The 14,779-nt window shown below is 38.1% G+C and overlaps 1 protein-coding gene across 1 annotated transcript in view; it reads left to right on the top strand.

The window, feature by feature from the left end:
* PLXDC2 (plexin domain containing 2) overlaps positions 1 to 9,964 on the top strand; it is a 370,418-nt gene extending 360,454 nt beyond the window's left edge. The window contains exon 14 of the mRNA XM_003786768.1: positions 9,312 to 9,964. Within this exon, the coding sequence (XP_003786816.1) occupies positions 9,312 to 9,428 (117 nt within the window). The 3' untranslated portion in view covers positions 9,429 to 9,964. The remainder of the gene's footprint in view (positions 1 to 9,311) is intronic.
* The last annotated feature ends 4,815 nt before the right edge of the window (positions 9,965 to 14,779 follow it).

The raw sequence follows: 14,779 nt of genomic DNA, 5'->3' as shown, positions 1-14,779 counted from the left end.
CCATTTAGCATGAAGATAGTAGCATGAAGATAGTAGCGTCAGTGTTGCATGCAAGACGGATATAGAACTAAGTGAAGAACATCAAATAAAAGATTTCTTTCTTTTTTTATCTTTTTTTTTCTTTTTCTAAATTGCAGATTGATATGAGGGTAAAAATGTTTAGCTCACATTGTTTTCATTTCTAAGGTAAAGTTCGAGTAGTAGCTGAGCCCTTCCCCCGGGGGCGTGCTGTACACCCTCACCATGTGCACATTAGGTGAGAACTTGCCAGTCACCCTCCCTGATCCCTAAAGGCTTTTCCCCTGATATTGAGTGTAGGCATAAGATAAACAAACTACAGAAAGGATGTTTTAAGGTTCCTGGAAAGGAGGGAGGAAGGAAGTTATGTCACAGCACAGCAGAAAAAGCACTTACCTATGCAGCCAAAGAAGAGTATTTCAGATAGCAAGACAGTGTGAATAGATATAAAAGTATTGATGGCAGGGGAGAATTGGATCTTCTTAATGGCTTCATCTTCTTAGTAAAAATAAAGAAAATCATGATTTGGGAAAGGGCAGCATGAGATTGGAGATTGGAAAGCACATGGTTGGAGGTTGGGTGTATCTAAAACATCAACAGGGAAGGGTCAATGAATCACTGACTTCCCAAAGGAATTAGAGAGTGATTCTTTGAGGCTGGGATAACTTGGATTTGTGATGTTTTTTCTCCACCACTTGGACCTGCTTAGAATCTGGAGTAGGAAAGTATAGGAGATGAGGATGTGTGATAAGGATGTGGGGAACTTATTCAGAATTGATTCAGAATTGATTGCAGATAGATGAGAGAACAGAGATTGGAGAGGCCTTCTGTGGAGTTCAGGCCGGCAGGGGGTTTAGTACAGCCTGGTGAAGACAATTCTCCAGAATCCAAAGGATTTAGTGGCAGTCAGTGTCATGTGATGGCCAGACACTGTGTCAGCTGCTGGGAGGGGAGATAGAATGAGCTGTCGCAAAACTCACAACATTTATAATCCGATGTTTTCAGTGGATACTTGATTATTTTTACTGACTCTCAAATCTTATGGCTTAGTTCCTGTTCAAGCTTTTATATGCAAATATATTATATTGCCTACACATAATATAAATGCTTTGCGTTTAATACTGTGTATTACATACAGATGTGTAAATAGCCATTTTATTGGCTGCCCGAATGCATTTATTCCCACATGAATGCACCAATAATCACTATCGCCTTCATTCTTGGTTTGGGCAACAAAGTGGTCAACAATGAACTAAAGATAAAAAGAAATAAAACAGTCAGAAAGATAGCTTGTCACCCGAGAGTCTCCTCTGAATTGGGGTGTAAACTACAGAATAAGATCTCTGCAAGTCAACACAAATACTTCTTGTGAGTTTCCTTGTATATAACACCTTGCTGGCTATGATAGATCCATGCCACCTGCTCCAAGTGAAGGTAAAAGAAAAAAAAAATGGTGCATCCTCTATAGAGAATTACAATAAATCTGACTAAAATAAGGCTTTTTATTTCACCATGTGCCAGAAATTCTAAAATGTGTTAGTGATGAAACAGTCCTCCCTGGGAAAAAAACTTTGGCCAAACTACATGGTGAAGAATGGGTTCCTTTACTGTTCAGTTTTATTAAACTTCAACTTAGCACAGTTTTATTATTTATCTTTCCATAAACACTGTCTCCTACATGGAAGTGAATTTGGAGACTTCCCAAGTTATACCCTTGACCTCTGACAGCAAACTCAGCTATTTGCATCCATTTAGAGGATAAGTTCTTAAGGTCTGAATGTTTTGCATTTATTTCAGGCACAGGGAGTATCTTCAACTCATATAGAACTTCCTATATCTGTACATGTTAAAACAGTAGTTTCAAAATAAAGAAGGATAGCATTGTGTTTGTAAGGATGAAGAAACAGAATGCAAAGAACTTCAATTCTGTTATGACAAGTGCAATTCATACTCTGAACTTTGTGTGTAGTTCATTCCTTCGGCGATATTCTTCATGAGTCGTCTTTCCGATTTGCTCAAAAAGTACATTCATGCACTCTCTTTTTCTGTTCCTGTATGGTAATATTTTGGTTTTTTTCTTAATCTTTTTTACTTGCATGGTTATGAAGTTCAAAATGAGGAAATTTTCTCTATCTGCATTTCTTTCATAAATTTGTCTTATAGAGGAGACAGACGTTACAAAAAGGATCCAATCTATTCCAAGTAGATACCCTTTGTTGTAATATGATTTTTGGTCTTCTGGATATACCAAAAATCACATTACAACAAAGATATTTATATCAGAATGTTTATTGCAGCCCAATTCATAATTGCTAGGACATGGAAGAAGCCCAAGTACCCATCAATCCACAAATGGATCAACAAACTGTGGAATATTATGCAGCCCTAAAGAAAGATGGAGGCTTTGCCTCCTTCATGTTTACATGGATGGAGGTGGAAAATGTTATTCTTAGTAAAGTATCTCAAGAATGGAAGAGAAAGTATCCAACATACACGGCCCTAATTTGAAACTAATTTATAGCTTTCATAGGAAAGATATAACCTAATTATAACCTTACAATATAGAGGGGGGGAGGGAGATGGGAAGGGTGGGAGGTGGGTGGGTGGAGGTTGATTGGTGGGGTCACCTCTATGGTTTATCTCACAAGGGTACAAGTGAATCTTTCTAAAAGCAGAGTATGAATGTCTTAATAACTAAGAAAATGACACAAAGGCTACATTAACCAGTTTGATGAGAGTATTTCGAATTGTATATGAAAACACCACACTGTACCCCATGATAACATGTGTTCATTGCAGAGGTGAACAGGATCAGACGCTTGACCTCAAGGTCATATACATAGAGCATAACGTATGTGTACAGACTCCATATACATCACGTGCACAACCAGTGTGTGCTAAAATGTGACAATACATAGTGATAAAATGCCAGGAAACATCTGAACAACACGGGACAATCAGAAGTGACTTCTAATCTGTAGGTGGGGATCCAGAAGGTTTTCTTGGGAAAAACTTAGGAAATTGGTAGTGTTTGCATAAGTCTAGATGAAGTAAGTGGCACTGCAGGCTGAAGGAATACCACAGGCACAGGCTGCGAGTGGGGAATTATGGAATCCAGCCTGGGAACGGAGAGGTGGGGTTGAGCAGAGGTTGGTCCTTAGTTCTCAGTGTCCTCCCTGAGTCACCTGAACAACTTTTTAAAAATACGCTTCCCTGGATCCCACCTGGAGATTCTAACTCAGTTGGCTGAGCTGGGCCACCAGGTTAGTGTTGTTTGCTTGTTTTTAAATTCCCTATGAGATTTGACTTTTCGGCCAACTCTGAAAACCACCAAACAGTGAAATAAAGTAACATACATTATTGGAAATGTATGATTGAATGACATTTCTTCCCCATGTTAAAGAGTTTATACTTAATTTATCAACCATTGGAGAGTCATTCTTTACTTATACTTTGTACTTGTGGGAAAAAAATTACATGAATTTTTTTTTGAGACAGAGTCTGTATCACCCTCGGTAGAGTGCCCTGGTGTCATAGCACACAGCAACCTCAAACACTCGGGCTTAAGCGATTCTCTTGCCTCAGCCTCCCAATTAGCTGGGACTACTGGTGCCCACCACAACACCCGGCTATATTTTTCTTTATTGTTACAGTTGTCATTGTTGTTTAGCTGGCCTGGGCTGGGTTCGAACCCATCAGCCTCAGTGCATATAGCTGGTGCCATGACCACTGTGCTATAGGGCCAAGCCATGATTTTTTTGTTGTTTTGTTAATCCAAACAGAAAGCCGTTCTGTATGTGCACTGGGACAACTTTTACCTTGGGCATGTACCAACTCTAGAGGTAACTTCAGGATTGTCCATCAGGTAGTTCTAACATGAAAGCTACATACCAACGGCAAGAGAAAAGCCAACTGCAGGACAATCAGGCAGCTTTCACGTGAGGAAGAAGTAACATAGAAAGAGCAGGAAATGTGTGAAACACACTCAAGCTTGGCTTCATGCATGAGGCATCGGCATTTTCCTGCTTAGAATTCTCAGCTCAGCCATCTTCCCACTTGTCAGAAGATAGACAAATCAATTTGAGTTACCCTTTTTAAGGCAAATGTGATCTACAATTCATGAAGCAAAGAGACACAGCCACAAACAGGAGTAGTTTATTTTAATTAAATTGCAAGTTTCACTGGCAAAGGCCCAAAACCATTGTGTTTCCCCCTAGACAGAGTTGCCAAGTCTAATGCAGGACATTCAGATAAATTTGAATTTCAAATGAAAACAGAAGTCTTTTTTTTTTTTTTTTAGCATAAGCGTGTCCCATGAAATATAATTTTAAAAAATGACTTGTTGTTTATCTGAAATTCAAATTTAACCAGTGTCATATATCTATTTGCTAAATCTGGCATCCCAACTTGTTAAGACTGAAGAAATACTCAAGACAAAGTAAGGGAAAGAGAGAATAACTCCGATTTCAAAGTATGATAAAGAGAAAAACAGCCCTTCCAATGGACAATCAACTTAATCAAAGCTGACTGGTAGAAAGATTGACCCCTCTGCAAAGCCTTCAGTTCCTAGGAAGGTCTGCTGGAGACACCAGCAAGATCCAAGTTCAATATTTTTTCTTCCACTTGATTTTGGAGAATGTTTCTGTTCGAGGGGATCTTAGAAAATCATTATCCTTGCTCTTTAAAGCCTGTTGTGTGGCCCAGCAGTGAGCGGGAGGGAGCCTATTAGTAATGTGGGCTCCCAGGTCTCCCTGAGACCTACTGATTCGAATGTGTGGTTTAACAAGATCCCTTGTGATTCGTGCACACAGTCAACTTTGAGAAACACAGATTTAGTTCTGCAGTTTCCAAAAACATGCTTTAAGAAAGTGTGGGATTCATAGAAACTGGCGGGGTTTAGGGAGTGCCTGAAAACAAGCTAGTCCAGCACAGTTAAGGGAGACCCGCCTGGGTGCTTCTGTTTGGGCTTCTAAGTAAGATTTTTTTTTTAAAGGGAAAAAAGAAAGCATCTGTGGCTTAAAATATTTTTTAAGAGAAAAGAGAAGAGAAAGATAAGGAGAAGATGGGAGAAGAGAAGAAAACAGAAAACAAAAGAGAAATTTAAAAAACAGTAATGTAGTTCATTTTCCAGATGAGAGAACTAAGTAACAAAGAAAATGTGACATCCTGGGCTGGGAAATGATCTATCTCCCTTTCTACTTCCTCTCTGTTCTTTGTGGAAGGCAACATAAAATACCAGAACTTGAATCAAGTACTTGGCAAGTGCTATCATGTCCCACAGGCATCTTCTATCTGGGCCTTGAATTTCTAAATCAGACCTTTTTTTTTTTTTTTTTTTTCTCCAAGCTCATGCCTAGAATGTCCTTTCAAGGGCCTGTCTAACCCAATAGACTACACGGCTAACTGAGGGGACCCTACCGGTGTGTTTGTGGATATTTCAGCTAATTATCTTGCCACAGATGGTTGAGACAGATCTGGATGACTGTTCAATTAATAGTACTAAAGGAGTAATTAGGGAGAATCCTGCCCGTACACCCTGCCCCGGTGCTGACATATCACTGCGAACATTTTCTTCTGAATGTGATTAATCACATAAATAATTCTCAGAAATGAAATTAGAGATCACCCACGCATTACACCCAGTCATGTTCTAAGGCATTACGCTCTTCCCTGTAATGAATTAGCATTACAGTCTGGTTTCAGTTCTTCACTTTTCTGCCTCCATCCTGCTCTGTTAGCAAGTGACCCTGTGGTCTCTAACCATTTCTGCAACAATTTAAATTAGCCGTTCTAAAGAGAACACAGATTTAGGAAAGTGCGGCCCTTGAGAAAGAAGTACAATATATCCCGTCTCTATAATGCTTGGAAATTTGTGTCAGGGTGAGAAGTGATGCCTAGATTTCTAGTCCTTGCCATCCAAGCCCTTCCAGTCCACTGGGTTCATATTACAGCATCACCATTCTGGAGTTTTCCATGAGAAGTAAATGTTCAATCATTCTGTTAAAGTCATAGAATTCCCCCCATTATTTTCATTTATAAGGAAATCTCTGAGCAACTGTAGAACATAGAAAAGCAATTTCAATACGGACTAATTTATAATAGACTTTGTAATTTAGGAATTCTACAGGTTAGTGGAAGGAGGAAGAGTGATCAGAAGAACCTCATTCTGGAAGGATTTTGTTTTTTAAATATGATCTTCCTCCCAGAGTCTCTCTGGATCTCAGTATTTTAGAGGACAAATTAACCATCATTTTACAAATGAGGAAACAAAGGCCGGAGAAATCAAGTGACATGTTCACAGTCACATAATTGTTTTGTGATATGGGACAACATGGCCTATTTCACTGTGAAAAGTGTTCCAGAAAGGAATCAGGGTTTGGGTGAGGTTTTTACTTTTTATTTGGCATTGCTATGGCTAAGATTGAGATGTCAAGGGATTTTTAAAAAATATAAAATAAGACCAAAAATTTAAAACCCTAGTTTCATGACATTTGTTAGCTTTCAATAAGACATTATTATGGAAAATTCCCTTTCTTTCAATCTAATAAAAAACTATTGGAGGAAATATACATTTTCAGTGGTGCCTGAATAAAGTAGCAGTCTTGTATAAATCTGTGGCCGGATTATACATAATCTTTTTTGTTCAATTTTAGTAATGAAACATTTGAGTGAAGTATATGGATAGTTTAACCAGTTTAATTGATAGTTATGTGTGAGTAGTGGGATCTCTAGCGATGGTAAATCTTGTTGGGGTGTTTCTGGTTTTTCTTCCTACAAGGATTAATTAAAAAATTCAAACATTATCCTTAAAATATATAATTAATTTGGGAAACAAATTTTTACTACCTTAACAAAAGCACATGTTTACGCTTTCTATTTTGAGGCCCTCCATGATTACTGCATGTCCGCGGTAAATGTTGACAATAATCCTGCAATCTTTTCACCTAAGTCAGAATTATTAAATAATTCTGTCTTAGTAACAGGATACTTGATGCATTAGTTATGTTACACTGAACTAAAACTACAACTGTGTCCCAAATGTTGGGTGAGTTATGCAGAAAGCATTGAATTTTTAAGAAGTAATTTTCATAGCAGGAAAAATTAACTTTGGAAGTAGATAGATTTTATGTTATATGTCGGCTCTGCCATTGTGTGGCTTCACAAGTTTGTAAAAATTGTAAATGATTAAATTGTGGATACGAAATGAGATCACGCACGTGAACCACCTAGTAGAAAGCATGAAATATGGTTAAGAGTTTAACAAAATGGGGCAGTGCTTGTGGCTCAAAGGAGTAGGGCGCCGGCCCCATATACTGGAGGTGGCGGGTTCAAACCTGGCCCCGGCCAAAAAAAAAAACTGCAAAAACAAACAAACAAAAAAAAGAGTTATAGTAAAATATCAGTTTCACAAGCAGCCTCATCAACTTGCCCGTCATCTGCACTCCTTTTTAATAAAAAGTCACATATACCACAACATCTTTAAGTGCTTTAAATTAGTGCTTGAAAATGAGTGCTAGGTCCTGGGGCTTCCCAACTGGATGCATAAACCAGGTGGGCCTGGGAAAGGTGAAGATTCAGGGTAAAATCCTAGTGGTGCTGCTTGACCAGGGCAGCTGTGGCTTTGAATCATCCCAGTTGTAAAGTCACAGAAACCACAGTAGGGTCCAGTGGGCACTGTGACATGTGGCCTGTCTTCTCCAAACTGGGGTAACCATGAGTTCCAGTACCCGCTTGCTCAGAGGCACTTCTGAGTTTCCACTGACAATGCTCCATGTCCCACCTGGATGTGTGGATTTGTGATGTGGCCCTCCTAAGTTTTAACTTCTTTTGGAAAATAAGAATACTTCAGTTTCCCTTAATGGGACTTCATTAGCAAATAAACTTAAGACATTCTGCCCACATAATGGATATAGAGGCAGCACATCACATTACTAGGAGACAGACCTAACTACTTGGATTGGTATTTTTCCAGAATGTAGAGCGAATACCCCTTCCTACCTGATGTGAAAAAGTTCTTTTACAGCCATTAATCATGGACACTGGCATATAATTGGCAAATCTAGAAAGATGCACAATGCCAGTTTATGTACACTGATAGTTGACCTTTTTTGCATTAAAATTCTTTAGATAAAATAAACTTCCTTCAATACAGATTGTCTTATTCACCCCCAAACTGTAGACACTTTGATAAATGGCTCAATAGTTTCTATTGTCACTGTGACTATGAAATGCATTTTAGTATCTTCTGCAGCTGTACCTTAATAATTCATTTTAGCACATCTATTTGTAAATCACAGAAGGTTTGTTTGATGGACGAAGTGCTGGGGAAAAATGCGCTTATTTTGTCAACAACAAATAACCTGCATTTGAGGACTAGAGTCTACTGTGCACAATATTTTCTTCTTAGGCTTGAGCTTGTCCCTACCATGTGATGATGGAGTCTTATTTTCAAAGGATGATGTCTTTAATTTTCAAGCACAAAATGTCAAATATGCTTCGCTTAATAATTTCTTTAAAACGTTCAGTGAAGTTCTTTAAAAGCTTGTTCACTAGGAATTCTAGCACCTGATTGGAAGCACACCTCTAAGAACTGTGCAGAATTTCACAGTCTTAGTTTCTGAGTGAATTAATACACAAATGAAGGGACATCAAGATTGACATCTAGAAAAGAGAGTTTCAGTGACTAAATTAAAGGTTTTGTTTGTTTGTTTGGTTTGTTTGGATTTGGAGGGGGTTTAGTTTTGTTTTGAGACAGAATCTCACTCTGTTGCCTGGGCTAGAGAGCTGTGGCCTCAACCTAGTTCACAGCAACCTCAAACTTCTGTGCAATCCTCCTGCCTAGTCTCCTGAGTAGCTGAGACTATAGGTACCCGCCACAATGCATGGCTAATTTTTCTATTTTTTATAGAGATGGCGTCTTACTCCTGCTAGGGATGGTCTCAAACTCCTGAACTCAAGCAATCTTTCTGTTTTAGCTTCCCAGAGTGCTAGGAGTACAAGTGTGAGCCACCATGCCCAGCCCAAAATACTTGGTTTTTAATATAGTTTGTTTTTGACTAGTCTGTGCACTTTTCAGACATAAATCTTCAGAAGGCATTAAAACCTGTCTTTGACAAACTCTCAGTCCTCTGGGGGCATATGTGGCAAATGAACTACCCCCTGACAGAAACAGACAAGGATGCAAGAACAGGGCCTTCAGGGTTTATGAGGGGTGCACTCAATTCCAGCTGTGGCAGTAGTAAGAGAAAATTTAATGCATTGCATTTATTTATTTATTGCATTTTCTGTTTCAGAGACGCCCAAGCAGATGGCCTGCAATGAAATTTCGAAGAGGTTCTGGACATCCTGCTTATGCTGAAGTTGAACCAGTTGGAGAGAAAGAAGGTTTTATTGTATCAGAGCAGTGCTAAAATCTGTAGGACAGAACGGCACCAGTACTGGTTTACAGGTGTTAAGACTAAAATTTTGCCTATACCTTTAAGACAAACAGACAAACACACACACACAAAGGAGCCCTAAGCTGCAGTATCCTGAAGGAGACAAGATTTCTGGACAAGCCCTGCCCAAGAAGGGTAAAAGAAAAACTAAAAGTTATACAAGATACCATTTACACTGAACATAGAATTCCCTAGTGGAATAATTAATACCTATAGTTCACTCAGAACATCTGGTATGGACTTATCTGAAGTTATGAAAAGATTCCAGTGCTTTTGGCTTAGGTGCAGGGTTGCAAAGGGATCAAGAAAAAATAATAATAAAGCTTTAGTTCACAAGGGATCTAAACCTTTGGTTCAAATGTTCTTCTCTGATGTCTCAAAGGTAACTGTGTTCCAAAGCCTGAACTCTTTTACTCAAAAGAGCAATGATGAATGTTTCAAGATTGCTAAGGAAAAAAAAACATGCAGAAACAAAAACAAACACAGAATCAGAGATTTTCTATCTTTTCCAAACAGATGTGTGGCGAAAGGACTGTTTTTCTGGTCTGGATCCATCTGTATCAACAAGTTCGTTACTTTATAGGAGGAATCTTTTATCTGTACAGGAGGTTCAAACTATGCCCGCCTCTTCCTTGATAATGAATGCCTTTCTACATGCATTTGGAAATTTCTGAGATTTCCAAACTTTTAACTAATGATTCGGGAAGGGGGAGCAGGAAATGAGGCTCTTCCATTCTCCCGCCTCAAAATAACACACCTGATTTATTTTAAGAAGCATTGCCTCCATCTCCCAACTGTGAAGTCCCATGAAGCCACAGTTGTTCTTGGCTGACGGAAACAAAAATCGATCAGTACAAAGAATTCCCTAATCATTTTTGAAACAAAAATGTTAAGGGATTTTTAACTTTTTTGTTTCGTTTTTATGCCATTTCAATACTAAAGACCCATTGTCAATTCCCGTCTGAGAAGCCATTCAAGTCAGCATGGCGATAAAAAGAATGGAAGAACCCTGCTGAACCATACAGTAATTTTCTTTAAAGCACATAGTAGTTACATAAATATATATATAAATATATTTTTGTTTATAACTAACACAAGGCAGGCTCTTGTGATTCTAAGAGTGCATTTTGTCATCAAGACAAAACTTGCAAGATGCATCACTGCATAACTTCCATAGAGTTGTAAAATAATCCTTAATATTAGAATATTTTTATGTCACATAGCAAAAGTGATTCAATTAATTGCAGTACCCATCATTTTCCTGCCTATTTGATCCACTTTTTCATTCATGTCAATACTTTTCCTCCCTGGCTAAATAAAATTGTTCTGTAATTACAATCCAGATTTTGAAAATTCCCCATGAATGAAGAAAAAGAAAGGCATCGCTTAAGGAGGAGAATGGATATATATATAGAGAGAGAGGGAGAGAGAGAAAGAGAGAGAGCTCCTAAAGTTTAAATTCAGGTTACTATGCGTGCAATGTCATCAACATTCTGACCCCCAAAAAACTTTTACACTTGTAAGGTACAGTATTCAACATTTGCAGATTCAGGTCTCAAGAAGCCGAGATCTCTGATCAGCAGCACTTGACTAAGCTTAGCATCTGGACACAATGTCTGCACTGGACGACCTCATTCTACTAATAGGGTACCACATTTTATCATCACGATTGTCTGACATGAATGAGTGCCATTTCCTATCCCATATATTTTACTTTGCAATGTTAAGTATCTGATGAGGGTGGTAACATTTTCCTAACTCAAGAATTGCAGAAACCACAACAACAAAGAAATGAAAAGCAAGGTGACTGAAGGATGTGATGACAATCGCTCTACCGTAGCTATGTTCTGTTTATATGAAACATTCCAACTTATTCTTGTCGAGTAGGTTCGGTCCGCTAGCAATAACCAAGTGACTTGCCAATGTAACTGGTGCAACTGGTATTCTACAAGTATGTAAGCAACACATAGACGACTTCCTTGTCGGATAAGATGATGCTTCTTTCTCTAGCTTGAGCAATAGTTGTGGCTTCCAATAGCAATTGGTTGGCAGTTATACAAATCTCGCCTGATATCTTTACACACTTCTTAAGTAATAATGTTAGTCTTATCCCCTTCAGAGTTGATCTTCTATTTGAGATTCAAAAGATTTGATACTTCTATAAAAAAACAAATCCCAAAACCCTCTCAGTTGTTCAATGAAACAAAGCCCCAGGTAATAGAGAAAAGTTTTTGATAGTGAAATGTGGGGAGACTTCCTAACAGAAGAATTAAAGGGGATGGAAAGTTTCTTTGAGATATGAATTCTTTATGGTAAGGGGAATTATTGGCTGAATCCCTTTCTTTCATGAACCTTTTGTTGTATTTCACATTTTTGGTTTGTTCTTGGTGCCCGTTTGAGCAAACACACACGCACAGTTTCTGGAAATTCAGAATAGGCACTGATGCTTTGGGCTTTACATATATTATGTATTAAAGAGGGTGCACATATAATGACTTCATCTACTCTGAACACAATAGAGTAACAATAACAAAGAGTAGCAAAGGGACACAAACTTCTGGCGAAATCAGAAAAATGGTGCTACAGAGAAATTTAGTTATTTCATCTTCATTATCATTTGAAAAAAATAACATACAGTCGTTAAGATAGTGAAACTCAAGAAAAATGTCTTAAGTGGTCAGGAGGCACTGACCACAATGGTGTTTTGTTTATAGGGGTCTGGCCTTCAAGATATACCAACAAAAAGTAAACTAAACATAGATGATAAGATCCAATTGACCTCCAGTTATGTTAGTTTGAGACAGCGAAGGCATTTGCTTTTCCTTTACATGTAGCTTCTACAGCTGTGCTGTCCAATATTATATCCACTAGCCAAACATGGCTTTTGAAATTTGAATTAATTAAAGTTAAATAAAATAAAAAATTCAGTTCTGTAGTCTCACTGGCCACATGTCAAGTGCTCCAGGGCCACACCTGGCTCATGGCTACCATATTGGACAACAAGGAACACTTATCTTCACAGAAAATTCCCCTGGATATCTCTGTCAAAATGTTTCCTTTGAATGCCTTGTCCTTGAAGAAAAAGGAGGGCAGGGATAGAGAGAAGGTTTGGTAGCTTTGGGGCATAGCCAAGCTTTTTTTTTTTTTTTTGGACTACGGAAAAGAATCCCAGCCAACATGGCTTTGAGTTCCCACGAAGGTATCTTAAGGAAATCACTTCCACCTCCATGACTCTCAGTTTGCAATTTTGGAAAATAAAAATATTTTTTGTCCTGTCTTCCTTGGAAGATTATTATGCAGACTGATCAAATGTACAGAAGTACAGACTTTTACAACTTTGTGTCGATGTAACCCATGTAAAGCACATCTCGTGGTCCAGTACGGGCACAAATTGCATTCAAAGGAAAAGTAGTTCATCAATCAAAAAAAAAAAAAAGAGAGACAATCGACACAAAACATTTCTTGAGAAAGTACTAAAAGAGAATGCATTCAGCACACAGAGAAAAGTTGCTTATATTCCTTTTCTCCCATTGTCATATTTTCTCTAATATTTGCCCCACATGACATCTGTTCCAATACATCTCTCCTGTGCCAAGGTTGCATTTGTCCCCAGGCCTTTATTGCGTGGGGTCACTCAGCTTCTCTAGCTACTTCTGATATTTCATTTTTATTTTTAAGCAAAGGGAGGTGATCAGTAGGCTTCTTTTTAGAAAAGCAGTACCTCAAACACAAATAATTTCGTATTTATTTTATCCCTAGAACACAAGTGTAAGGGGATGCACCATTAAAAGATAAAAATATATGGGACTTAAATTGAGAAACATTGCAAATGCAGACTTTATAAAAGCAAGGAAATTACTTTCAATTATTCTAATTACCCAGACCATACATATTCTCAGATCAGTATAAATTATCAGTCTTTGGAAAAAAGAATTCTTAGCTTATTTCCTCATAAAGGAGGGTAAATTTGGTAATGTCTGTAGCATCGATTGCCATTCCAGTCAAAGCTTTGCTAGAACCTATGCTTTGGTTCAAGGCACTTTCATCCCATGATAAGAAATTAATATATAAATAAAACTGAAAACTATGTCCTGTGAGTATTGGAGTATTGGTTTTTTTCCACTTGCAAATTGTTCTTTTGCTTTGTGTTTCTTTAGGCATTTTCCTGGTGTTGTAGTGATTCTAAGAGATTTTTATTTTTTTAATTTTTACCATTTTGTCCTTTTATTTTACCACCTCTGGCATCGGTGCCAAATGCCATCATCACAGAAGGTTATCTTGTCCAACCTCTGTATTTTACCAATAAGCAAACTGAGGTCTATATTCTGTTCTATTTTCCAACTGTCACTACTGGGCCTCAAACTTAAAATCTTTTTTCCAGTTCTCATTGTCTATGTGGGCCATTACAACCAACCCAACAGCTTAGAAAGCACAGCCGTCTCAAAACTGACTTTATTTGCTGCACTGACTCTCCGCCCTGTGCTGGGATATGGAATATTGGCTCAATCCTCTGTCACGTTGCTGCTATTATTACAATGACCAGTGACTGCAAGGTGCAGCTATTTCTGTATTTGGTTTTGCAAACCTCTTCTCAACCTTCCCCCCATCTGTTGACATCTTATCTGGCAGTACTGTTTATCTTTGTCTTTTAAAATTATTCTGCCTTTGCCTCCTTTCTTCCCAAGTGTACTTGAACACTTACAATAAATAAATACCTTTTCGTTTTCTTACCGCATACATCATCACAATTTGTATTTGCTCTTCAACTATAAATATTGTGAGGTCTGTGGTCTTACCAATTAGACTCTCCCATTACCTTGTGTCTGAGAAGCATTTTACATTTTACAGAGCACTTTGATTCATCCCCTAATTTTTTTCATCATTTGTTCACTTTATTCACTTAAATATTTACTGAACGCCTACTGGAGCCAAGTTAGTGTGCTTGCTCTTAATGGATATTGTGATAGATACTGATAGGGAGAGGTCACACATGTCATCGATCTTTAGAATGCCACGAAATCCTCCAACCAAACTTCGCAAGTAGATAGGATCAGTATGAATATTACTCTTTCAATTTCCAATTTCAACTGTCTATTCTATCAACTGTTTTCCTGAAGAATGTTTCTGGAATAGCATACATCATGGCTCATTTCTGTTTGCTCCATTTGAAAAGCTCTGTTAATTTCACTTATGAGAAGAAAAGTCACTTCAAATTGTCCCTGACCCAGGCAGCCTTTCCAGTTCCCTCGTGTTCTTGCTGATGAGATGCCATAGCTGCGATCTGAATTTCTAGGACTGGTATTTCTATTGTGGCTTTTTGAAAG

This window comes from Otolemur garnettii, unplaced genomic scaffold (genome assembly GCF_000181295.1).
Source record: "Otolemur garnettii isolate 467f Iridium unplaced genomic scaffold, OtoGar3 scaffold00019, whole genome shotgun sequence".
NCBI lineage: Eukaryota > Metazoa > Chordata > Mammalia > Primates > Galagidae > Otolemur > Otolemur garnettii.
Note: the sequence above shows the minus strand (reverse complement) of the source record. Positions and strands in the feature narration are given on the sequence as shown.